The sequence below is a fragment of the Vombatus ursinus genome, unplaced genomic scaffold (assembly GCF_900497805.2).
Source record: "Vombatus ursinus unplaced genomic scaffold, bare-nosed wombat genome assembly UNPS02014946.1, whole genome shotgun sequence".
Lineage (NCBI taxonomy): Eukaryota > Metazoa > Chordata > Mammalia > Diprotodontia > Vombatidae > Vombatus > Vombatus ursinus.
Window position 1 is genome coordinate 1,569,857 of NW_020954724.1, and position 26,126 is coordinate 1,595,982.

Sequence of the window (26,126 nt, forward strand, 5' to 3'; positions counted from 1 at the left end):
GTAAGATAATTCACAAATGAACTGAATTGATGTCATTTAGCAATTTTTCATGTTTTAAATCTATAACATTGTTTATGTTATTATGCTTCTGATTTTTCTCCTGTTGGAATGTTTGGGAAACCATTGTATAAAATGCTGTAATTTGAAAAATAATTTCTAGAGGGTGATACAATTGTATTCTTGGAAATTGATCTCCTCAGCAATTTGAAACTATGCCCAAAGGGCTATAAAATTGTTCATACCCCTTGATACCGCAATACCACTACTAGGTCTGTATCCCAAAGAGATCATAAAAATGGAGAAAAGACCCACATGTACAAAAATATTCATAACTGCTCTTCTTGTGGTGGTAAAGAATTGGAAATTTAGGGGATACCCATCAGTTGGGGAATGGCTGAACAAGTTGTGTGTTAGAAATATGCTTGACACCTAAAATTTAGTATCAAGAAAGTTTATTACAGAGAAAGTCCAGAGGATTAGACCTTTCTGGCCAGAAGCAGGCTCCACCCCTCTTAGGGAGGGATAGGCCCTGAGCACAAGGGCAAGCATGCTTTTATACATTCAGATTTGGCGTGAAACCTCCCAGGCCCAGATTGGTCCATTCCTTCCCGGGTTACACCCCTCCTTACATGTTTCCCCTTGATATGCTCAAGTATGTTCCCCCTCCCGAGGTCATACATCCCATGACTTGTTAATGAGGCTCTCATTTTATTCGGGGTGTGGCAGATAATAGTAATGAAGTTCATTAAGCAGGCGCACTAACATTTTTCAGGTGTCCTCAGGTTGACCCTAACTGGTCTGAGCTGGCTCGACCCTTATCTTGAATTTGGAGTCTTTTTAGAGCCATCAACTTACTTCTTATTGCTTGAGCCCTCACCCACCTACAGTGTACTGCTTCCTGGAATAGTTCTTTGAATCTCCGCATTATTCTCCTTCTCTATGGAAATATGACTCTCACAATTCCCTCCTCTTTTTCTCAATAAGAATTATATTTCCACACTTTTTGTTCTTTCCTCAAAGCGTTTTAACGTTAGTTCGAATTCTTCATCAGAGGGGGAGGAATGGTCATTAACTTGCTCAATCATCATCCTAACTCCTGTTACCTGAATTCCCAGAACCGGTCCCACTGAGGTACTTTTCAATGGAATTTTGGGGACTTAATATGGGAGAAGGAAGGGAGGAGTTGACTGACTCATTGACAAAGTAAAAAGGGGCCAGTTCCCTTATTAAGTGCAGATACAGAGACCCAAAAGGAACAATAAATTGTCCATTTAAAGCTTCAGAAGTCTCTTCTCATACAGCTGACACTCTGGACATCATCTGGTGAAGTCTTCTTTTTTGTCTAAGTGCTGTTCAAACAGTGTCCAGCAGACTCTCCTCCTGCAGAGATCCTCCTTCTTGTGTCTACTCTCCTACAAGATTGATCTCAACACTATTTTAAATTACCTTGCTAATAACTAAGGCAAATAATGAAAATCAACTCAACCCCTATGTCTTCACCATTACAAGATCAAAATGGAAACTTTGTCCAATTGTCATGTTTCAAAAAACTCAAATTAAAAAAAATTAGAACCTAGCCTTACACTCTGCATTACTTCGAGTTTTATACCTTGCATTAGTTGACTATTCATTCCTATTTATATTCCCCATCAGGAAGATGAGATTCCATTAAGGAATTAGTAACAGACTCCAATCCATAGTAGTTAATTTAAAACCACTGCATATCAAATAACAAAACACTCCCAACTTCTAGTCATGTACAAATAAAAAATCCTTAATTAAAATAGATGCTTTTTTCAAGGCATTTACAAGATAAGCCATAAGTTATTCCTCTTTAACATTAATTGTAACAAACTGAGACAACTTTACCATTAACTAAGTATTAACTTAGTCACAGAATAATATCCTAGTTCCACAGTGTCCTGGTCTAATTATCCCCTAACGATAGGGGATGGATCCAAGCCGAGACCTTCACCCCTTTCCTCAGAAAGAATCTGGCTCCCATCAGTCCATGGGCCCCAACTCCTCATCTTCCTTTGAAAGCCCTAGCCCCACCCCTGGTCACCCAAAGTTTCTTCAGTGTATGCAAGATCTCACCAACCGTCATATAACCAGCATTGTTGGGCAAGCTGGCATGTCACCCTCTGGGAGGTATGCATAGAGGCCCTTGAGCCCAGTGGGTGTGCCGGCCGCGCCGTGCACTCTCCTCCTATAAGGAGCAGGCTGCCAGAGTCATACTACTTACCAGTCTTCAGTGCCCACCCAGATAAACACACAGAGACAAGCCGATCAGGAAGTGCCAACACTCGAGCTTTATTCAGAGGCCATCACAGCAAAGCCAAGCAGGAAGGCCAGAGCAAGAGAGCAGGAGCAAAAGAGAGAGTGAGCTCCGAGCTCTACTGTTCCTTAAGTACCTACTTAGCCTCTCCTCCTCAGCCCACCTACTAGTCATTGATTGTAGGATCAGATACCGGAAGGGGATGTCTGGGTTTAGCGCACCAAGGGAGAGGAAGTGACGCAGGAGGCTAGGACCGGATACAGGAAGGAGGCGTCTAGGTTAGAGCTGTACCTAGGGAGAGGACGTGACCCAGGAAGTCAGGCCCAGATACCGGGAGGAGGCGTCTGGGGTCAGTGCTACACAAAGGGCAAGTACGTGACCCAGGAAGTCAGGAAGGAGACGTCTGGGGTTAACGTTGCACCTAGGGAAGAGGACTAGACAAAGGAACTCGTTCTCTGCCGTCCCACTCCCACGTGGCACAGCCCCCTGCCTCAGGAGCACGTGTTCTGGCTACTTCCTTGTATTCTGTTCCTTCCCCAGCTTATCACAGCTCCACATAGCACTGCCCACTGCCTCAGGAGCGTGAGCTCCGCTTACTTCTCCGTATCCAGTTCCCATCACAGTTCACCACAACTCCGCCTAGCACAGCCCCTGCCTCGGGAGCGTGAGCTCCGGTTACTTCCTAATACCCAGTTCCTACCCCATCTTGCCACAATCCTCACTTGGCAGTAGCCAACATCAGACAGTACCTCACAGTCTCCCTCCTCCTCCCCCTTTATTTAATCTCCTCCCCTCCTACTTTCCTGTCAGGTAAGATAGATTTCTATATTCAACTGATTGTGTATACTATGCCTTCTTTGAGCCAATACTGATGAGAGTAAGGTTCAAGTAATACCCATTGCCTACTATCCCATCTTTCCCTCCACTGTAATAGGTTTTTCATGCCTCTTCATGTGAAATAAATTAACCCATTCTAACCCTCCATTCCTTCTGTACCCAGTGTACTCATCTTTCTCATCCCTTAATTATTTTCTAATGTCATTCCCTCAAATTCACCTTATACTCATACCCTTTGTCTACGTATATTCCTTCTAGCTGTACTATTAGTGGTACAATTTTTAAGAATTACAAGTATCATTTTCCCATGTATGGATGTAAACAGCTCAGTTCCATTGAATCCCTTATGTTTTCTTTTCCCTTTTTCCCTTTTTTAGGCTTCTCTTGAATTCTGATATTGGAGATCAATTTTTTTTTGTTGTTCAATTCTGATCTTCTTATGAAAGCCTGAAATCCTTCTATTTCATTGAATGACCATTTTTTCCCTTGAAGTATTATGCTTAATTTCGCCAGGTGGGTAATTCTTGGTTGTAGTCCTAGCTCCTTTGACTTCTGGAATATTATGTTCCATGACTTCTGGAATGTTGCAGCTGCTAAGTCCTGTGTAATCGTGATTGTGACTCCCAGAGAGAGAGAATATTTGTCTTCTTGTGAATCTTAGCCCTTTATCTTTCTTTTGTGTGAGTCTTCCCTACCTGAATTAGGTACTGTATGAGTAACTGTTAGAAGTTGTTAAATCTAAGTTTTTCAAGCAAAAGAGTTACTTTAGATCATAGATTTAGAGATGGAAGGGACCTTAGATGTCATCTAGTCCAATACCTATATTTTACAGATGAGGAAATTAGGCCCAGGGAAGCAAACTGATTTTGCCTAAGGTCATATAGTTAGTAAGTAGCAGAGTCAGAATTTTATCCCAAGTGCCCCAATCTCAGCTCCCATGTCCTTTCCACTATACCATCTGATTGCCAAGGCTATTGGACAGTCAGGTGGCACAGTTGATAGAGTGTCAGGCCTGAAGTCAGAAAGATTCATCTTCCTGAATTCAAATTCAGCCTCAGACACTTACTAGCTGTGCAACCCTGGGAAAATCACTTAATCCTGTTTGCCTCAGTTTCCTCATCTGTAAAATGAAATGGAGAAGGAAATGGCAAACCACTCCAGTATCTTTGCCAAGAAAATCTCAAATGCGGTCACAAAGTCAGACATGACTGAAATGAGTGAACATCAACAAAAAGATCCTGAGTCCAAGAGACTCTTGAAACATATTTGTAAAACAAGCACAAGCCCTTGAGAGACTCAATTCCAACCATTCTGATAGAGAATGCCAGCAGAAAGGAGAAGAATCTTACTAATAATGAAGAAGGCTCTGGGTGTGTTGAATTTCATGAGCCTCTCTAATTCTCTGAGAGGGGTGGGAGTGGTCCTGTTACAGAAAGACTTGTTAAGGACTATATGTTACTGCTGGTATCACCATGGAGACCAGAATGTAAAGTCTACACACTCTCTGACTCAAATTATTGCAAAACATTATCAGATATGGGTGAGGCTGCTAGAAGGAAGAGAAGTTGGTAAAAATTTACTGAAAATCTGCTGAGTAGAAGACATTGGTATAACTAGGCCCTTGTTACCTGTGGTAAGAGAGCAGATCTGATGGAGGAGACATGGACTAAAATCTAAACATAAGGGAACAGATCATCAGATCTTCTTGGAGATCCATAATGATCTGAGGGAAGAGTTCTTGGTGAAAATCCTTTCCACCCCCTTTGTTTAGATTTACTGACAGAAGCAAGAGATTAAGTACCTGCCATGCAATCCCTGCCATGCTTGGGAGTCACAAAAAAAGAGAGACACATCTGTCACTAAACATGTTATTTTTGGCTCTTTCTGAAGTTATTTTTTGCTATTAGGCAATTTGTCTTTGCTAAATTTTATTTTAGGGGAAAGAACAAAATTCAGATTTATATCCAGGACTGACCAATGACAGAGTGGACATAGTTATCCAGCAACACAAATTAATCAATCTATAAGCATTTATTAAATACGTATTCTGGGCCAGTCAACCAGTGGCATTGTTCAATGAATTAAATAATCCCTATTCAGAAGGAACTTATATTTTAATGTAAGCAAGACAAAAAGCACCTACTTTCTCATACTCCAACCATCATCACCATGTCCTTTCCCCCCAAGCGGCCCTATCAAAACTTGTTTTCAGTTATTTGACCTTCTGGAGAGTCTAATAAATGTGTTCATAACAGGCAGTTTTCAGATGAAGAAATTAAAAAACAACTCTGAGGTACCATATCACACCTATCAAATTGGCTAACATGACAAAACAGGAAAATGATAAATGTTGGAGAAGACCTGGGAAAATTGGAACATTAATGCACTGTTGGTGGAGTTGTGAACTGATCCAACCATTTTGGAGAGCAATTTGGAACTACACCCAAAGGGCTATAAAAATGTTCATACCCTTTGACCCAGCAATACCACTTCTAGGTCTGTATCCCAAAAAGATCATAAAAATGGGAAAAGGACCCACATGTACAAAAATATTTATAGCATCTCTTTCTGTGGTAGCAAAGAATTGGAAACTGAGAGGATGTCCATCAATTGGGGAATGGCTGAACCAGTTGGGGTATATGAATGTAATGGAATACTGTTGTGCTATAAGAAATGATGAGCAAGCAGACTTCAGAAAAAACCTGGAATGACTTGCATGGACTGATGCTGAGTGAAGGCAGCAGAACCAGGAGAACGTTGTAGCTGGTAACAGGCATGTTGTGAAATGACTAACTTTGAGAGACTTCGCTCTTCTCAGCAATGCAAGGATCTAAGACATCTCCTAAAGTCTCATGATGGAAAATGCTATCCACATCCAGAGAAAGAACTATGGAGTTTGGATGAAGATCGAAGCATACTACCTGCTCTTTTTTTTCTTCTGTTTTGTTTTGTTTCTTCTTTCTTGTGGTTCCTCCTATTGGTTCTAATTCTTCTTTACAACCTGACTAACATGAAAATATGTTTAATAGGAATGTATATGTAGAACCTCTATCAGATTGCAAGCTCTCTTGGGGAGGGAGGTGGGGAGAGAGCAGGAGAAAATTTAAAGCTCAAAAGCTTATAGAAGTGAATGTTGAAAACTAAAAATAAATTAATTTTTTAAAAAATGTGTTCATAGACTCAGCATGGCAGCACTGTGGTGCAATGAAAAGACCACTGGATTTGGAATTGGAAGATCTGAGTTTGATTCCTCATTCTGCCATTTTCTACCTCTAGGACCTTGAGCAAATAGATTGATCAATGCCTCTCTGGTTCTCAGGTTTCTTATCTAAAAAGTGAGGGGTTGGACTCAGTAGCATATAAGGTCTCTCTAAGCCTATGACTTAAGATATAGGTCCAAATCCCAGTTAGTTGTGTGACCATGAGAAAATCAATCTTTTTGATCCCTAGTATGTGTATGTATGTATATAGTTAGATAATTATATAATATATAATTAAATAATACAGATAATATATTGTTGTTGTTCAATCATGTCAGATGCTTCATGACCTTATTTGGGGTTTTCTTGGCAAAGACACTAGAATGTTTTGCCATTTCCTTCTCCAGTTCATTTTACACTAGAGGAACTGATGCAACCAGGGTTAAGTGATTTGCCCGGGATCACGCTGCTAGTAAATGTCAAAGGCCACATTTGAACTCTGGTCTTCCTGATTCCAAGCCTGGCACCACCAACGTACCCTTAGATTGTATATATCTAAATGCATATAGCTACATAGATATAGAAGTATAGTTAGGCATCTAACTAAACACACAAAAATATAATGGTGACAGTAATATTTACACATACCTCACACAGTTGTGAGAAGTGATTCTGAAAAACACTATGTAAGTATGAGTTATTTTAAAGGATAAACAATAGTTCATTCATTTTTTGCTTTGTATTATTATCTTTGGACAAGTAGGTCATTTAGTCAGAGCGTAATGCTGAACTGTGAGTTTGAGCCCTCTGTTGGCTAGTTAGTTTTGCTTCCTTCTTTGCTGATAATTTCACTCCAAAAAAGAAAACCAACTGGTCACAAGAGGAGCCCCGTCATCAAAGACACAGAACCAGTGATTTGAAGAAAAAATCTTCAGGAAAAGCAATTCAAAATCCATGCCCTATTTTCAGTAGGCTCATCCTTAAGTTAGAAAGTACAATTGTGTTTATTAAGGCTGTGACTCACCAATGGACTTAGAAACAATATGTGTCAGAGGCAAGACTTAAACCCAGGACTTCCTGACTTCCCCAAGGTCAACCTTTTATCCATTACACCATATTGCCTCATACAACATATACATAAATCACCCTCTTTCTCACCCCACATCTGTACATATGGGGCACCAACCCTACCTGCTGATGAAAATGATAATAAATTAAAGCCCAGTGCTAATAAAGACAACGTTATGGGTTTCAATATTTTCTGGAATAATTAGTCTGCTATTATTCTGTGGCTACAGATCTCACTTGTAATCCTGGTCAGCTCTTCACAAGGGTTGTTGAGAGCACATATACGTCACTACAAACCCCTCACCTCTATTATGAGAGGTATCTGTACTCTTATGGTTAATAAAGTGCTTTCATCACAGCAACATTATGAAGTATTGATTATTATCCCTATTTTCTAGGTGAGGAAACTGCGACTCAAGGAGGCTAAAATGATTTGCACAGTCTCACACATCTAAAAATGGTAGACCCAGGACTTGTACCTCCATTTTATAATGAAAAGTAAACTAAAAAATGAAGATATCAATGGAAGTTTATCAATAAAACACTCTATAACCTCCTTTGATACTTATGTTTGTGTGTGACCAAGTAATAATCACTTTGTAATTATAATAATAAACCTCCTGTTTGATCTTGTTTCCTTATCTGTAAAATAGAGAAAAGAATATTCTACGTACCTCATACGCTTTTTATAAGAAGTGTGTTTGCAAACCTCAGAGAACTATGTACAGCTTTAAGTTAAAAGCTGGATGTTAAAAAAAATTTTAAGTGCTGTTACACATATTATTTCACTTGGGTTGAGTGGAAGATATAAAAGGTATGTCAGTTCCTATGCCGTATGTTATGTCAGTGGTGATGGATTTTCATTGATCAATTCATACTTCCTTCTTAGGACCCCTGCCCCCACTCCTTTTGAATAGATGGCTGAAGTTATGAATGAGGTCTGTAGCCAAAGAATAACAGCAAATCTAACTGTCCTGTAGAGCTGAAACTTTTATCCTTATTAACATTGTGTTCTAATTTACCATCAGCCTCATCACCCTTCCATGCCTCCCTCTCTCACCCATCTCATTCAATCTGTCCAAATCCTCATCATCCTACCTCTAAAAATCTGTTCCCTCCTCCTACAGTTATCACCCTACCTAGTCCAGTCCCTGTATTGCTATAATAGTCTCCCTGATTAGTTTCTCTGCTTTCATTTTTTCTCCTTCTAGTCCATCCAAGAACCTACTGTCAGGTCCAAAAGCACGGGTCCGGTTGTATCACTCCCCTACAAGTGCAAACTTCTTAGACCGTGATTCAAGGCCTTATGCAATCTGATTTCAGACTACCTTTATGGCTTTATTCGACACTGGAGACCAACGTCATAAGGAGATAACGTTTACAGTGTTTAACAGCTAGCAAAGTCTTTATATAAATTATCTCATTTGATCCACACAACAACCCTGTGAGGTATTTAGGCAGTAATCCCTGATGAACAGTGTGAAAACTGAAAATTGGAGAAATTAAGTGACACTTATGGCCACATAACTATTAAATATCAGAGATGTAATAAAGGGACAGAAATAGGAACCAAAGTGGTGGAAGCAACAGAGAGGCAGGTTTATATTTAGTCTTCTTTGTGGGGTGGGGAAGAGGCTGTGGGGTGAAATGACTTGCCTAGGACCATACAGCTAGTAAGTCTCTGAGGCTGCATTTGAACGCAGGTCCTCATGACTCACTCCAGGGCCAGTGTTCCAGCCGCTGCACCACCTAGCTGCCCCTAGATTTAGTCTAGATAAAAGGAAAAAAAAAAAACCCTTTACAGTTAGAGCTGTCCAGAAGTGGAACGAGCTTCCTTCCTAAGGAGGTTTTCCCCTTCACCAGAGGTTTTCAAGGGAAGGCTGGATTTTTAAGGGATGTTGCATAGCAGGGTTTGCAATGTGTTAACTGTACTATTTGGCCTCTGAGGTCCCTTCTAACTCAAATTTGGTGAGGACATTTTTGAGGTTTCTCCAACCTCTTCCTTACACTCTGACCTAACTTGTCCATTCACTGTTTTGGGCGCAGATAGCCCATAGCCATTCTTACCCGCATGCCTTAGTACGTTTGATTTCTTACGCTTAGAAACCTACCTCCTTTTTCCTCCCTCCCCAACGCCAAAATCAGCCAGACAACAGCCTTTATTGAAGGTCCTGTTTCAGCTCAAAAGCCACTTCCTGGATGTACACTTCCCCGGTTGCCCTCCCCCTTCCAGAGATTCTTCCCTTCTGTGAACTTTCATAATACTTTGTGTGTGTGTGCGCTTCTCATACAATTTCACGTTCTAATTTGAACTGTTTTTATTTGCAGATAAGTTATCTCTTTACTGAACTGACTAGAGGTACACAGTCTTAGCCTAATTTCCAGTTTTGCACATAAGTACTCATAAACCAGTGTTTTATACGTTGCCTCCGCCCCCATTCCTCACGAGAACGGATGGTCCCGGAAGTAAGGGACTTTTTTTAGCTTATTTTTAAATTTCACTGTTCCTGGCACATAGTAGGAGCTTCATAAATGCTTGTTGACTTTAAATTCCCTAGGAATGCTAGAAATGATTATTTTCTCTTAGCTTATCTCCAATTTAAATCGTCTTTACATTGTTATTTGCTTGTGAACTCCTTTAGGGTAAGGACTGTTGTTGGTGTTTTTGTTTGTTTTTTTAATAGTACCTGGCACATAGTAGGTGTTTAACGAATGTTTGTTGCCTTACATCCACCGAAGAAGATTTAAAGTGCTTGCTATTTTAGAAGAGATGTCAGCAAAGACCAGACACGGGAAAATGCACGGGTTGTACTTTTTGCAGACTGCCCTTCTGCAGAATGGGCCGGGTCCCTAGGGCGCCTCCTGGACTCAAAAAAAGCCCCCGCAGCAGGTTTGAAAGGAGCTGGGGACGAAAAAAGACTGGCTCCACCAGTCCTTTTATGGCAATCAGCGCCTCTGCTCCACTCCGAGGTTGCTCCCAGCACATCCGCCCTCATCAAGTCCACCCACGAGGGGAGTCTCATTGGCTGAGGGAGGCGGGGAGGACGGTAAGGGGAGGAAAGCTAACTATCTGCTTTCCGAGTGAAATCGAAAAAGCCAGCCACAGATAGCCCTGCCCTGCCGAGCCACTCTAATTCTTCCCTTCGCAACCTAGCCCAGAGGCACGAGCCTCCGCCCGCACGCCCTCCCAGCAGAAGGAGGCGGTCCCTGGCTGAGTGGGGAGGGGAGGGGTGGTAGGGAAGGGAGAAGAGGGCGCAGGCGCAAGCGCGCGACTGCGGGCCTCCGGCTCCCAGGCCCCTCCCCTTGCGGGGGCGCGCGGCGCCAGGACCGTACGGGAAGAGGGAAGTCAGGTGGCCGCTGCCGCCGCCGCTTGTCGCCAGAAGGAAGATGGCGGATCTGGAGGAGCAGTTGTCGGATGAGGAGAAGGTAGGAGAAGTGAGGGCGGCGGAGCCCCCTCGGGCTTGGAGTCTTGAGACGGCCGGCGCGTGGGGAAGAGGGCTTTCCTCGAATCCGACGGCTGGGGAGGAAGGTCCGCCGCCTGTCTGCCCGCCTGACTCGGCCGCTGCCCCTGTCAGTCAGTCGGAGGCCGCTCGCCTGCTCCCTCCGCTCCTTGTAGGGTGTGTGAGCGCCGAAAATAGGAAGCCGGAGCCGGGGCGGGGGCGCCCCAGCCCGGGGAAGTGGCCCGAGGCGCGGGGGGGGACGGGGGGCCGCTCCGCTCTGCGGGGCCCCCCCGCGTCTGCCAGGGCTGCGGGCGGAGCCCCGGGGCCGGGGACCCAGGGGAAGGTGGCATCCGGAGTGGGGAGCGGCCCGAGGGCAGTGCCAGCCGGAAGAGGGGCAGCGGGGAGGCGCCGAAGAGATCACCCCCCCAGCCGAACTGCCTCACGTCACCCCCACTTTTTTTCTGATGATCCTTTCTCTCTTCCCCTCACCTTCCTTCTCTCGAGGGGTTTTATTTTTCGTTCGGGCTCACGGGTGTGCCGGGCAGAGTTGAACTTCCCTGCTTAGAGTTGCTGTGGTCGAGGAAGGTGTGGAGCCCCATCTACTTTCAAGACCCCCCGCCCCCAATTTTTGCGACCTCTCCAGCCCCCTACAGCACCACCGCAGGGTGCTGATGTTGTGGCGCCTGATGGTCCTGTTGTCTTAGAAATGGGGGAGATTGTGCAACTCCTCTTACTGTATTTGGCACTTGGATGACGCTTTGGCATCATTGGAGTTAAGACCAGCATTTGATTTTTCAGACTTTAAGTAACAAAAAAGATTGTTGTACCATAGATGGTTGCATTTTGCAGATTTAAATGCTTTGCAGTTATATGGCCGTTTGGGGGAATTGACAGTCTTCCCCACCACCCAAAAAACCAAACTACTTTTGATTGTTTAGGACAATTTGGGAGAGTATTGGTATAATCTCTCCCGAATCCAGAACCAGTCAGTGTAATGCACAAATAAGGAAATGATTCAATTTCAGAAGTCTCTATTTAAGAAATACAACTAATTTAACCAGTTATCAACTAGATGGTGTGAATGTCCCTAAGCAGAATAAAATTTCATCTTAGGTGTCATCTCATCTTCCTTGCTAGTGCTTTGGTGGAAATGATTAATGAATGACAAAAGTAGGGGAAAAAAAAAAGCAAAAGACTTAGATAGATACAGAAATGCTAGTCTGTCCCCAAACACCTTAAGTTTTGCTTTATCTGTTCAGTGTTTGCAGTCAGAGCACTGGGTAGAGTTTGTCATTGCAGCTGTTATCCATGTTGTTTCATACCCCATGAAAATGAAGTAGAGTTAAAAGCAGTGGAAAGACCCTCAATTTGGAGTTAGAAGAGCTGTTAGAATCTTTACACTGCTCCTCTTTTCTTGGCAAATCACTAATAATCTTCAAATATGTTCTAACTGATTTCTCAGAAATCAAATAGTTGAGGATCTTGTAATGTGGATGATTAATACAGAACTGCCATACATTCTGAAGGTCTAAAATATCAAATTTATTTTAAAATGATATGACTGCATGTGTGCAACTGGCGTCAGAAAGGAAACATACTACAAAGTTTGGTTTCAGTGAATTTAGTCTTTCCATTAGAAAAAAATATTATTTTCAAGTTTAAAACCTAATTTTCTGTAAGTAATTATATAGGCTTACATATTTGGATTTGCAGTGAACTTTTGTCATTTCTCAAACTCAATTAAATTCAAATAAATGTTTAAACAAAAGTGGTATTTTTGTTTCCAAATCAGTTTTCTGAATCATCTCATCATTTTTAGCAAGAGTATTAGTTTTGGGGGACTGAAGGTTTTTTTTAGAAAGAGTCAGAAGTCCTCTGTTAGTCAAGAATTGTTTATAGGGCTAGGGGTGGTTCCTGAGTTTCAGTCCTACCTCTCATACAAACAGGCTGTGTGACACTGGGCAATTAATTGAACTTCAGTGCTCTAGGCAACGCTAAGACTATAATTGCAGAGAAGGTGCTGCTGACTTGCATTGGTTGAGGGAGATACTCATAGGGAGTTCCTTAACTTGATTGCTATCAATTGAATTATTTGATTACTGTGTATTTCTGCTTCTTACTTTAATTTTCAAGAGTTTTTATTTCTCGGAGTTTCTTTTATCCTAACTTTTCAACTTAGAAGATATTGTAACAGTAATGATAACTAATGCCAAATTAGCACAATTCATAGTTTAAAGGCCTGTGTACTGTAGGAGAAAAAGCTTTAGATAAAGATCTGATCCCTGACTTCTGGAGTTTACAGTCTAGTGAGGGATAGATATGACTATACATGAATGACTGTAATAGATGACTGCATCAGAAAAGTACAAAAAAGTGCTCTGTGAGGACCACAGACTCAGGGAAATTAGAGAAGGTTTTATAGAAGTTTTAGAACCTGCCTAGGGAACAGAAAAGTTAAATGGCTTGTCAGACACAGCCTACTGCCCTTATGTGTCAGGTTTGACTTGAATCCAGGTCTTCCTAACTTTGAAGCCAACACTCTCTATGTACTAAAACTAGGCCATACTGCCTCTCAAAACAGTTATCTTTAGTAATTTCAGGTACCTCTTTTTTTTTTTTAATTCATTGTGAGTCAGCCAAAAGCAATGCCTTTTTCTTTTATCTGCTTTTATTTGTATTGCCTTATGTTGACAAGAGAGAAAGCAATCTTTTCTTTTAAAAAAAATTCATAAGTAAAAAAACAAAGTTCTGCTTTCTGTAATTAGAAATTTAGTTATTTTAGAATTATTTTAAAAATTACACTTTAAAAATGTTATTTGTGCCAACATTGTAACTTTTATTTCAGGTTATAATAATATAAAGTCCTACTTGGGGGATTTCAAAATATTTCTTCTTCTTCTTTGGGTAACTTTTCTAGTTGTATACAGGTTTTGTTCAGTAATACCAGTAAAAGCAAAAGCCCATTCGGGGCCGTTGTTGGAATCAAAAGGCCTTCACAGAATTCAAAGATCCAGTCAGTGATGAAAGCCTTAGACCCTTTTTGTCTTAGCAGAAGACACTGTAGGAAAGGGACTAGCAGGTCACTGTTTGTAACACTAGAACAAAGATTTTCATCTCCAAACTAAGGCAGCTCCAGTGACAATGACCAGTACCCCCGTTCCTCAAACCCCTCTTCGTCCCCCATGACAGATGCACATCCTATGAGTAGAAAGAGCAAAGAAGGGAAACTACTAAGGATGTTGTCAAGGAATCTCAAGCACAGTGATCCTAATGCCATGGCAGGAAGAGAGAGTTTATATTGGTCTTGTAAAAAATTGCATCCAGTTTTTCACAGGGATTCCTAGGTCCACTTTCACTCCATGCTTAAGGGCTACTTAGGTTCTTCATATGGCTAGTCAGAATATGACTTGTTTCCTACCTTTGAGATGCCAGTCAAGGAGGTGCCAGTAACTAGGAAACTGAAAGTATCTAGCTTGGAATTTTCCAGGCCTGCAACATCCACATAAGGGAGGTTCCAAAGAAGGGACAGGAGGCAGGATCATGGGTGGCCATGGCAAAGACTGCTTGTTGAATAGAAAGACTATGACATAGACTCTTAAACCTAGGGTCCATGAACTTGTTTTTTAAAATATTTGTTATAACTGCATTTTCCTTTATAATCTTATATGTTTTATTGTATGCATATAAAAATATTCTGACAGGGGATCCATAGGCTTCATCAGACTGCAAAAAGAAGTCCATGACACAAAAAGTTTGTTAAGAATCCTGACTTTAGGCAGGTAGGTGGCACAGTAGATAGAGCACTGGTCCTGGAGTCAGGAGGACCTGAGTTCAAATCCAGCCTCAGACACGACACTTACTAGCTCTGTGTCCCTGGTCAAGTCACTTAACCCTGATTGCTTCACCAAAAAAAAAAAAGAAAGAAAGAAAAGAAAAACACTTACTAGTTGTGTGACCCTGGACAAGTCACTTAACCCCATTGCCTAGCCAAAAAAAAAAAAGAATCCTTAACTTTAAAGGTTCTCTTACAGTTGCCATAGGATAGCAGAGGTATGTAATATATTCTGGGAATCCTTTCTACCTAACCAAAAGTAATGGCAGAAGTATGAGGGGTATGGGTCATATTGATGGAATTACTGACTACATTTGCTAAAATTGCTACTGCATTAAGATGCAGAAATTAAATACAGTTTTAACCCTTCGATTCCTACATTGTCAAGGGTCAAGTCTATTCTATCAGCTTGTGAAACAATTTTATGAGAACTTCAATTTGTTTGAAGGTTTGTGACTTTAGGCTTACAAGAAGAACATTTAGGATCATAGATTTAGAACTAGAAGGAACCTTCAAGGTCAGGCCCAAAGAGATTAAATGATTTGCTCAGGGCCATGTAAATGTAAATGTCTAATGTGGGTTTCAGACACTGGTCTTCCTCACTTCCATATCTAGTCTTCTTCTCATTACACTTCTGAAACTGGTAATATTTCTGAAGTCCAAGAAATACCTTAAATAACAACTGGAAAGTTCTTTTTTTCTTTTTACATTTTCTCTCAGCAATCCTGTCTACCTGTGTCTTTAATTATCATTTATATGCAGATAACTTCCAAATTTTTGTGTCCAATTCTGTCTTTTCTCATGGAACTCTTCTCCCACATTTAAACTGTTTAGGCAGTTGTATCTCAAGTAAAATACCCCTCAGGTATCTTAAAATCAGCATGTCTAAAAGCAAGCTCATGGTCTCAAAAACCAGCTCTTTATTCAGAATTCCCAATTTCTATTTGCTACCAGCCTCTCAGACTAATAAACTTCAAGTCATTTATGATGTTTCCATTTCCCTTGTTCTCTTATATCCAATTAATGGCCAGGTCTTATGTCACTGTCTCCTTTTGAATCTATTCCTCTCATCTCCATTGTCTACTATCCAAGTTCAGGTCTTTATTACCTCCTACTGTACTATGACAAAAGATAGCCTCCTTTCTGATCTCCCAGCATCTAGTCTCCCCATCTTTGTACTGTCACCGGATTAGTCTTCCTAAAGCAATGCTGTGATATTGATACTCCTTTGCTAGCTCCTGAGTAACTACTAGTTTCCTTAGCCTGTCAGTAAAACTCCTACAGAATACCTTTCCAACCTCATCACTTCTTCACTAGTCACATAACACTTTAAGGTTTACAAAGCACTTTCCTCACATTCACTGGTGAGAATACTGGCCATTTACTAAGCATGTTTTGTACTTTCTTGCCTCCACTTGCTAGCTGTTCCTACTCCTGGGAAGTTTTCTTACTCTTTTCTCCCTGCCCCCAAAATATTGTTTATGAAAATTTCAGTCATTCTTTAAGGACCAGTTAAAATACTTCTACATGGATCCATTCCTATTCCTTCAACTAGAAGAAAAATTTGATCCTCTGAAACTTATATTTCAACTTGAGCAAACATTTATTAAATGTCTATTATGCATTTCTACTGGAAGAAGAAATTCTACTGGACTGTACACACTTGTGGGGTATAGAATATGTTACTACTCATAATATTGCTGTTGCCTTTGATTGTCCTTATTTATGCCCCTACTTTATCTTCCTACTAATTTTTAAGCTCCTTGAGGGCAGTGATTGGCCATTGATCTTTCTGTATCTTACGGGGCCTTTTATAAGATGCCCAAATATTGTTTAAGGAATTATGAAAGAAATTATTTGAAATTATTTAAAAGAAAAGGATAATGTCATAGATAGGGCCTGAAAAGTAGTTGTGCTATGTGGTCAGCTTTTGGGTGAGAGTAGGGGTGGGAAGAATCATCTATTTTTCCTAAATTGTTTTATAACCAAAAGAACCTCATACGCAGTCAAATGAAGTGCCTCATACATTTTGAGATGCAGATGGTGATGCTGGTTACAGTCCAGTTACCAACATATTTTCTGTTGCTGTGAAATCATTCACATCGCTAGAAACTATTCTTTGAATTCTTCTGAGTATTCCAGCCAGCACTTTGTGTATCATAGCAAGTAGGATCAGGATCTTTTCCAAGACTTTATCTTAATCTTCATTTTTAATTTACCTTTGAATATACAAGTTCTATGGAAATCAAGTCAGATGGAAAATCAAGGGACTTTGGTTTTATCAGTAGGTCACATTTTTCACAAGTACATGAAGAGATTTTTCGAAGACCATTTGTTACTAAGTGAAATTTTTTTTCCATTAATTGATGATGAATAATAATTTCTAGTTAAGGCTTGCAAAGTGCTATTCTTGTAATAGCACTATGATTTAGATAATGCATGCATTACCTTTATTTTATACTGAGGAAACTGAGGCTCAGACAATTTCAGTTTGGGTACATGCTTTATTTTCCCTGTTGTCTTTGAAGGCAGGAACAGGTCTTATTTATATAGACCTTTAGGTTATACTTATATACATATTTACGTAGACCTTTGGGTCTGTTCAGTAATGTCCAGCTCTTCATGACGTTATTTGGGATTTTCTTGTCAAAGATACTGGAGTGGTTTGTCATTTCTTTGTGCACTTCATTTTGCATATGAGGAAACTGAGGCATACAGGGTTAAGTGACTTGCAGGGGTTCACACAGCTAGGAAGTGTTTGAGGCAAGATTTAAACTCAGGAAGGTTGGTCTTTCTAACTCCAGACTCTACACTGTATTCACTGTGACACCTAACTGCCATATTTACGTCTATAGAAATGATAAATTTATTGAGGAAAAAGTTGGTAGTACTGATTTTAGATTTATGATTAAGCCCTTTATTTGTTAATCCTAGATAAACATACTATTTATAATTACCACTCAACGCAGTTAATTATCAGTGATGGCTTATTTACAAAGAAAATTAATCCTGATGTGAACAAAGGTTTTACCACTGTCACATCTGCATCATGACCTAGGAATTTATGACGTGCATAAGAATATGAAATTGTAATCCCTCTGATGCCCTCATATTAACATGAGGCATAATAATGATATTAGATTTTAAGATTCTTTGATTTTATGGGTGTACACACCCTCCCTAGATACATTCTGTGTGCAGAATATTATACTTGATCTTTGAGAAATAAGAAATTTAGAGGCACAGATCATGGCCCCTCTTAAAAATATCTTCTCTACCCTAGCTCTTTCTCTACTCTCTATAAACTTATCCAGCCAGGTTTTTCCTGCCCTTAAAAAACTCTTGACCTTGCCATTCCCTCAAGCTGTCCCTTGTATGTGTCCTCCTTTTCACTGTCAAGTGCCTGCATCACTACCCACTAATTTCTTGAAATTGGGTTGCCAGAAGACCACCCCTGCTACCCCTAGAGCTGTTCAATCCAGGAACCTCTTCTCAGGCTTTATTCTTCTGGACAGTTCTGTTATTTCCCCACTGTCAATTAACTTCTGAATACATTATCCTTCTTTGGCTTCTCTTCTACTTCTGGCGGTGTTCGTATCTGTCTGACCATTTTTTCCAGTCTCATTTACTGAATCTTTAGCTTGATTATTGTGTGTTTGTCCTAAGAACCTAACTTGAGGGTTCAAATGAATGTTGGGGAGATTGTTGCTCCCAGAGGGAGGGTTTGCATCGTCCCTATACGTCAGTACATCAGGTATGTGTAATTTCATTATGCCCTCTATTGAAGCAGATCACAGTCCCTCTATTACTTAAGAGATGATCTTCTATGAATTACTGTGGCTAAAAAAAAATCATCCTGCAGCCAACCTAGTGTTGATCCTCTTAACGTTAGATTGGATACAGTGGAAAAAGTGCTGGATGTGGTGTCAGGAAACTCAGGTTCAAACCCTTTTTCTGCCAAAGTCATCTGTGTGACTGAGCAAGTCACTTAACCTCTCTGGGCCTTGTTTTCTTTAGCTGTAAAATGAGGGGATTGAACTAAATGATCTCAAAGGTCCTTTTCATTTCTAAGAGTATGATATGTACTTGTGAGACTTTATGGGAAGTTAAACATCATCCTCAATATCAAATGTAATATTAATGATTGCTTAATGTTACCGTGTTTTGTTAGTATCATTTATCATAGAAGTTCCTATTCTCGATGAGCCTATGTTCTTAGTGGATTGTAAAGAGGAATGTAAAGTGTTCTCTTGACATGTAGCATGAGATAATGAACAGATGGTCAAATTATATACATGGTCTTGGCTTTTTTTAACCAAATATTATCTCCTACAAAGAACAATTGTTAAAAGTCCTCCTTCATCACGGCATGGAGGTGACCTGGGGTTCTTCAAAACAGACTCTAAAAGATCTTTCCAAGATGAAAAGATTTTAGTACAGCCAGAAGCCAGACTTTATGCCTGTAAATTCACAGATCAGCCTAGCTAAGTTTGGGGGATTTCATCACCAGTAGATGAGCTCCAGCAATTCATTAAGACTATCTTTACTAAAAGTGTGGAGGATTGTGATAATTACAGGAGAAAGTTGTTACCCACAAAACCATAAATTCATAGAGTCTTGGAGTAAAAGAGGTCATTTAGCCTTTCCCCCACCAATCAATCAGTCAGTAATCTTTTATTAAACACCTATATGTACCAGGCACTGTGATAAGTATTGGGAAGAAAAACGCAAAAAATCCCTGTTCTTAGTTTACGGTCTAATGGTACAGCATGCATGCAAGCAACTATGTACAAACAAACTATATACAGGATAAATTGGAAATAATCAGTAGAAGGAAGGCCATAAAATAAAGAAGGATCAGAAGAAGCTTCCTGTAGAAGATGTGATTTTGGCAGTGACTTGAAGAAAACCAGGTGGCAGATATGAGAAGGTAGAACATTCTAGGCATGAGCAAGAGACATTGAAAATTCATGATATCAGGAAATGGACTGTCTTGTTTGAGGAACTTTGAAGAGTCTAGTGTTACTACATTGAAAAGTTAGGGAAAGGGTGGGGTGTAAGGTATAAAAAGAATGTAAAGGAGGGCAAATAATGAAGAGCTTTGAACTCCAAAGAAAGGATTTTATATTTCATCCTGGAGGTGATAAGGAGCTGCTGAGTTTTTTGAGTCTCACCAGAAGCATGAACTTAGTCCTTCCGCAGTGGTTACTTAATTCAACTTCTACTTCAAGACCTCCAGTCTTGGTCTTCATTACCTCCAAGAGCAGCCATTCCATTTTCTGCTAGTTCTGATTGTTTGAATTTTTTCCCTTATGTGGAATCAAACTCTACCTACCTATTAATGTGGAAACACATATTTAACTCCAAAATATTATCTAAAGATATTTTGATTATTTATCACCTTTTTTTTTTAATTAAAAAAAAGTATGATACACAGGCAGTCCCATAATCTATCAAAGTAGAGATTGGAGAATATACAGGGAAACAAACTGTACCTGACATTTACTTTGGGGAGAACAGTAGAGACTGAGAAACTAGATATGGGAACATTGGTGTTAGACATGAAATTGAGAGGATTTGTGCGGTAGGCCATTGTTACTTTATTCAAAATATTTTATTAAACATTTATGGTTTTAGGTATCAGAATCATTAAAAAGTCAACTTGAAAGTCTGATGTATGTGATTATTTCATCAAATGATCCACAGGGATTAGTTTTGACTCTTGTTAGTTTTACAGATAGCTACCTGCTTAAAAGGCAAGGCCAACAGTATGAGATTGCTGTTCTCACCTATTTTATTATCAGTGTTCATCTGAGGGGATTGTGGACATATGTATGGAGTGTGAATTGAGGGGAATTTTTGCTGCTCAGGGAAACCCTCAGGAAACAGTAGCTATTGATAGGAGTTGGTTCCATTTCCTGTATATTCGAGTCATCATTTGTAGGATTAATGGATACTAGAAGTTTAAGTGTAGGATGGGATTAATGTTAATATTTTAACTATTTTGGAATTTGGGTTTGAGGAGAGAAAGGAGGGAGAGGCTAGTATTTCAAAGTAGTATATTTATACAGTTAACATTTTTTTAGATGCCTTAGCCCCATAATAAAGTTAACTTGAACTTTATCATTTTGAGTATGTGTTGCAAAGGGGAAAAAATTTAACAGCCTACTTTGTAAGATTTCTAAAGTCAGAAAGTAATTTTGATACTCAATAGGAAAATAATTTGAATCTTTTGTTTGAGAGCAGCTTCAAATAACTTACATAATGTCATTTTGACTAGATAATTTTTGATAGTAAGATTCAGTAGTGAGCTGTTTGTAAACATTTGGTGTTTCTTTTTAATAGTTTTTATAAATATGTGGTTGGAACTAGAAGTGATCTTAGGCCTGAAAGCTGATTTATCTGTAGTGTCTTGTGTCACCTTCATGGATTTCAAAGAAAACCAAATATTTCATTTCAGCATTTCCTTACAGTAGCAAAGGTGTTTTACTGTCAAATAAGGGGAGCAAGACTAGATAATCTCTTAAGATTTTGTCTCCAGAATTTTAGGAAGTACAGAGCTTAGCTCTTTCATTTAGTAACCTAGCCCCCTATTTTGAATAATTGTCTTTTTCTTTAAAATATTGTGGTAAATTTGTTTCTATCCAGAATCCAAGCAGTAATAAAAATAAAATAATTGAGTTTGATACAGCACGTGACATAGTTCTGTGAGAAAAATATAAATGACAAACTATCAGGTTTTTAAAAATAACTTTCAAGGTAGTTAAAGGACTAATACAAGAATCAGACCAATCTGCATATACTTTTACATTTCAGTGGATCTGTGATCCTACCAAAGTTAGGCACTCCTTCAAGCAGTGCAAATCACAACCCATCTGAGCCTTTTCATCTGAAGGTTATTGCCCTCGTCTTCCTATAATCCTTTTGGAGGCATTCTTTGGATACTTCTTGAATATCAGTATAGTATTTGTCTGTTATCACAGAATCTTAGGTTTAGAACTGCAAGGGATTTCAGAGATCATCTAGTCCAACCCTCTCATTTCATTTTACATGTGGGTAAATCTGCCCATGGTCACCCAAGTAATAAGAGGAAGAGCTAGAATTGAATTCACTGGGATCCCTGACTCCAAATGTAGCTCTCTTTTTGTTGCATCACTATGTTTTGCTCTTGTTACATGACTCCCAAACTCTTGCTTTGTGACCAGCACACTCCTTTCTGGTCATATACATCCTAGATAAAGCCTTTTATACTTCTGACTTACACATTGTTAAAAAACCAACATAAACGTTTGCATTGACCTTGAGCGACTTATAGTTTTGATTCTTCAAAGATTCTGGTATACTCACACCTTTTCTGAACTTTCCATTCTTTTGAGCGTACCATCTTTCCACTCTTGATGGTTTTTAACTTTGGAATCATACAATTCCTCACTTTCTTCATCTGACATATCCAATTAGTTGCAAAGTCTTAACAGTTTTATCTCTGTTTTTCTCATCCATCACCTTGTCTGTATTCATAGGTATAGCACCCTGGTTAAGGTCCCTTATCTTCTCTTAATTTGTTCAGTCGTTCAGTCTTTTCCAACTTCGTGACTCCCATGGACCATACTGTCCATGGGGTTTTCTTGGCAAAGATATTGGAGTCATTTGACATTTCCTACTCCAGTGGATTAAGGCAAAGGCTAAGTGACTTGCCCAGAGTCACACAACTAGTAAGTGTCTAAAGCTGGGATTTGAACTCGGTTCTTTTTGGCTCCAGGTCCAGTGCTCTATCCACTGAGCCATCTAGTTTCCTAGGCAAACAGGCAAAGTGACTTGCCCAAGTTCACACAGTGAATAAATGTCTGAGGCTTGATTTGAACTCCAGGCCTAACACTCTATCCACTGCTCAGTGGATAGCTCCCAGAGTTGTCTTCTCAGCTACAGAAGTGGGTATCTACAGAAGTAAGCTATCTGCAGAGTGGATAGCTTACTATCATAGCACCCAGAGTTGTCTTCTCAGCTACGCCCTGGCTTATAGTATTGTTGGATTATTCATTTATTAAAATCCATACCACACGTAGAAAGGGTATTTGAGGGAAACTACTACTTTGATTTTTGCCTTTATTTTCCCTCAGCCCTGCTACACGAGAGGTTCTTAATAAAAGCTTTTGAATTGTTGTCCTTGTTGTCACTTCATGTACCAGACCAAACTAGATGATTATCAAAGCAAAAGGCGGTTAAGCAAAATAACAAAGAAATAGAGGAAATCGAATCAGATACTGACTGCTCTATACACCTTTTCCCAAATGGCTACTTTTTCTCCCCCCCCCCCCCAAAAAAAATCCCAGGAAGTACTGGGATCTTTCTTCAGAATATGCCAGGTGGTACAGTAGATAGCTCCCTGGGCCTGGAGTCAGGTGTTCAGCTATGACCTTAAACATTGAACAACTTTGTAATCCTAGGGAACTTACTTAATATCTCTCAGCTCAGTTTCCTCAATTGTAAAATGAGATTAATAAGCACACCCACCTAAAAGGGTTGTTGTCAGATTAAAATGAGATAATATGAAGTGCTTAGCACAGTTCCTGGCACATAGATGCTTAACAAATGCTTGTTCCCTTTCCTCTATCCTGAATAGAAACTGTCCCAGAGAATATATAAATTATTTATTGAAAGGTGTTATAAAATTCACCACAGCTCAAGAGAGCATGGGACTTCTAATACCTTGACAACTGGTGGTTACTGAAACCCTAAAACAGTCTTGAGAGTGCTGGTTATCTCAGCAAGAGATCAAGATAATAATCAAAACCTTGGGCTGTGTGAACCAGGCATCCCAAAGTTCAAGCAAGACACAGCTGCCATATATTGCCCATCTCTCACCTGGACTTCTCCAACCTCCTTCATGAGAGTTTCCCCAGTGTCCTTTACAGATTCTCCCCTCAGAGATCCCTCACATAGCAGATTCATAGTCTTCTGCATTATATTGTTCAAAAGAGAAGGTGAATGTCTGGGACCTGGCTCCCTCCATGCTTATGCTATGGCTGGCTGTAAAGTTGGGAAGTAGATCTTTTTCTAGTGGATCTAAAGGAACCTTGGAACCTTTGTCTGGAAATCTGGCGAAATTAATTTGAGGTAGAGCATGTTTCATATCTTTTGATTAATTGTAAAATGCTATAAAAATTTCCAGCAATTCCTATTTAAATAATTAATTCTGTTTCTCCAGTCAGTTCTTTGGATCTGTTTAAAAACACAGAATAATTGAATCATTTGGCTGATAAATGGGGTTAAGATAACCTTTCTTGTCTTCAACTCCTTTGGTAGTCCGGTAAGTCCTATGGAGTCAGAATAATTTTTTAAAAAAATTCTTAAATGAAGGAAATATTAAATTTCACCTAGAGGTCAGTGAAAATAAAGATAATTTTTTCCCCCATCCAAGTTTATGGAACCTTTGAAGATATCTGTGGGCCCTTTTGGGGTGTGACTGGACCTCAGGTTAAGAACCCTTTACTCACAAGGGCACAGGAATTATATTCTAAGGGCTCTTAAAAGTCTCTCTGTATCCCATGGTACCAAAGAAAAAAGTCTTGAAACACTTTTAAATGTGTGTTTATAGACTTAAAAATGTAAACATATTCTTAACTATGGTACATGTATATGTGTACTCATTTCTTATATTAATAGATGATATCTTGCTATTGTGGTAGAAATAAACCGCAGGAGAAAGAAAAAATGAGGAAGAGGAAGAAAAAAGTGAGTGAAAAAGAAGAAGCAATCAGGAGAGGAGAGGTCCATTGAAAGTAGAAGGGAAGAAAAGATGAGAAGACTAGGAAAAGAATATGGAGAAAATACATGGGTAGGTGAATGAGAGAGTGGATATCCTTATGGTAGGTGTATTACATAGGTAAGAATGGGTGATAAATACGGCAATTAATAATAGTTTATGTTGTATTTGTTATCTTTCTTGATCCTCTTAACCCACGAGATAGCATAAACATTGCCTTCTCCATTTTAATGATGATTTACTTGGACTTCAGATTAAGTGATTTATAATTCCAAAACTCATACTCTTTCTACTACACCACAGCTGCCATGGGATACTAATACACATATATGTGCATCCTGTAGTTGTCTTTAATTGTCCTTCAGGAATTTGTTTTGTAGAATGTTGGACAGTATAAATTCTCTTGTGTTTTTATTATGTCTCATAAATATTTAACACTGCTAAAAGCAGTGATTATAAATAATGTACTTTTGAATATATTCTTTAGCCTAATATTTGTCACTTAAGTGATATTTAAATCTTCTAAAAACTTATAACATGAAATCTAAATATTCCTCATTTTTCCTATTCTATCATAAATTTTCACAAAAGTTAATTTTATTATTTTTTAAAAATTTTCTTCTGGAATTATGGATGTAAATTGTTCAGCAAAAATATATTAGGCTTTTTAATTTCCCTGCAACTGTTTGGTTTTTTTTTTTTGAAGAATATTTTTATTAAGTAAATGAGAAATTAGAAGCTGTTTTTATTTTATCTTTATGGTATATAATGGAGGAGAACTGTCTAGAATGAAAAGACCAAAGCAAGAAAAGGTGCGATAAATTCAAGTAACTTCTATTTTAAAGTCTTAATTTTTCTAGAATTAAAGTTTCAGACATTGAAAATCAGTCACAAAATGCATTTATGATATGCATTTTTAAATTGCAAGTTTCAATATACCCTGGTCCACTATCTTTTATATTTACTTAGGCCAGAGATTAGTAACCTCTTTTTCTTTAGAGTAGCAGAAGTCTCTCTAAGGGATTTCTATCGAGTCATAGTATTAGAAACAAGAAATTGTGTATGATATTTTTTTAAAATCCACTTTCCCCATAAGATATATTAACAGGAGCAAACAAAAAGTTGCAATTCACATTTGCCACAATTAAAAATACAAAAAAAACCCAACCAATTTCAATGGGTTTTTTTTGCCTTTGTTAGTCATTAAATTAATAAGCCAGTCTTTTTTGAGTGTGAATACCTCTTTTTAATGTCGAATTTTCAAGGCTCCCCTATATAGTAGTTGTACTATTAATGTTGATTGAATGATGAACTCAACAAAGAAAAAATTTTCCATGCTAAGCACTGTACTATTATGTTAGCATTGAAATAAAAGTACAAAACCAAAGAATCCCTATCTTAAGTCACTTGCATTCTAATGGGGAACTTGGTTGGGAACCACTGATTCAGACAGGTTTGCCTTCAGTTCCAATTAATCTTGTAAATAAGCATCTGTTGTGATCCAAGCTATGTTTTTAATGGCAGGTAAAAATGTTTTTAACTCATAGTAGGGCTCTTAAGTCACATAAGACTCACAGTGAAATGATTTCATTGTGTTGTGTGGAGTGGAATTGCATCAATGGTCAAGGAGGAAAAAGTGTTAATCTATCAACTCCCAGAAAAACCAGAGCTCTTGTAATCAGCTGGTCTAGGTAAAGGACCAGTGCAG

At 39.1% G+C, this 26,126-nt stretch overlaps 1 protein-coding gene across 1 annotated transcript in view; it reads left to right on the top strand.

The window, feature by feature from the left end:
* The first annotated feature begins 10,698 nt into the window (after positions 1-10,698).
* The window catches only part of CAPZA2 (capping actin protein of muscle Z-line subunit alpha 2), a 48,628-nt gene continuing 33,200 nt past the window's right edge, over positions 10,699-26,126 (top strand). Inside the window, exon 1 of the mRNA XM_027845009.1 lies at positions 10,699-10,809. Coding sequence (XP_027700810.1) covers positions 10,771-10,809 — 39 coding nt within the window. The 5' untranslated portion in view covers positions 10,699-10,770. The remainder of the gene's footprint in view (positions 10,810-26,126) is intronic.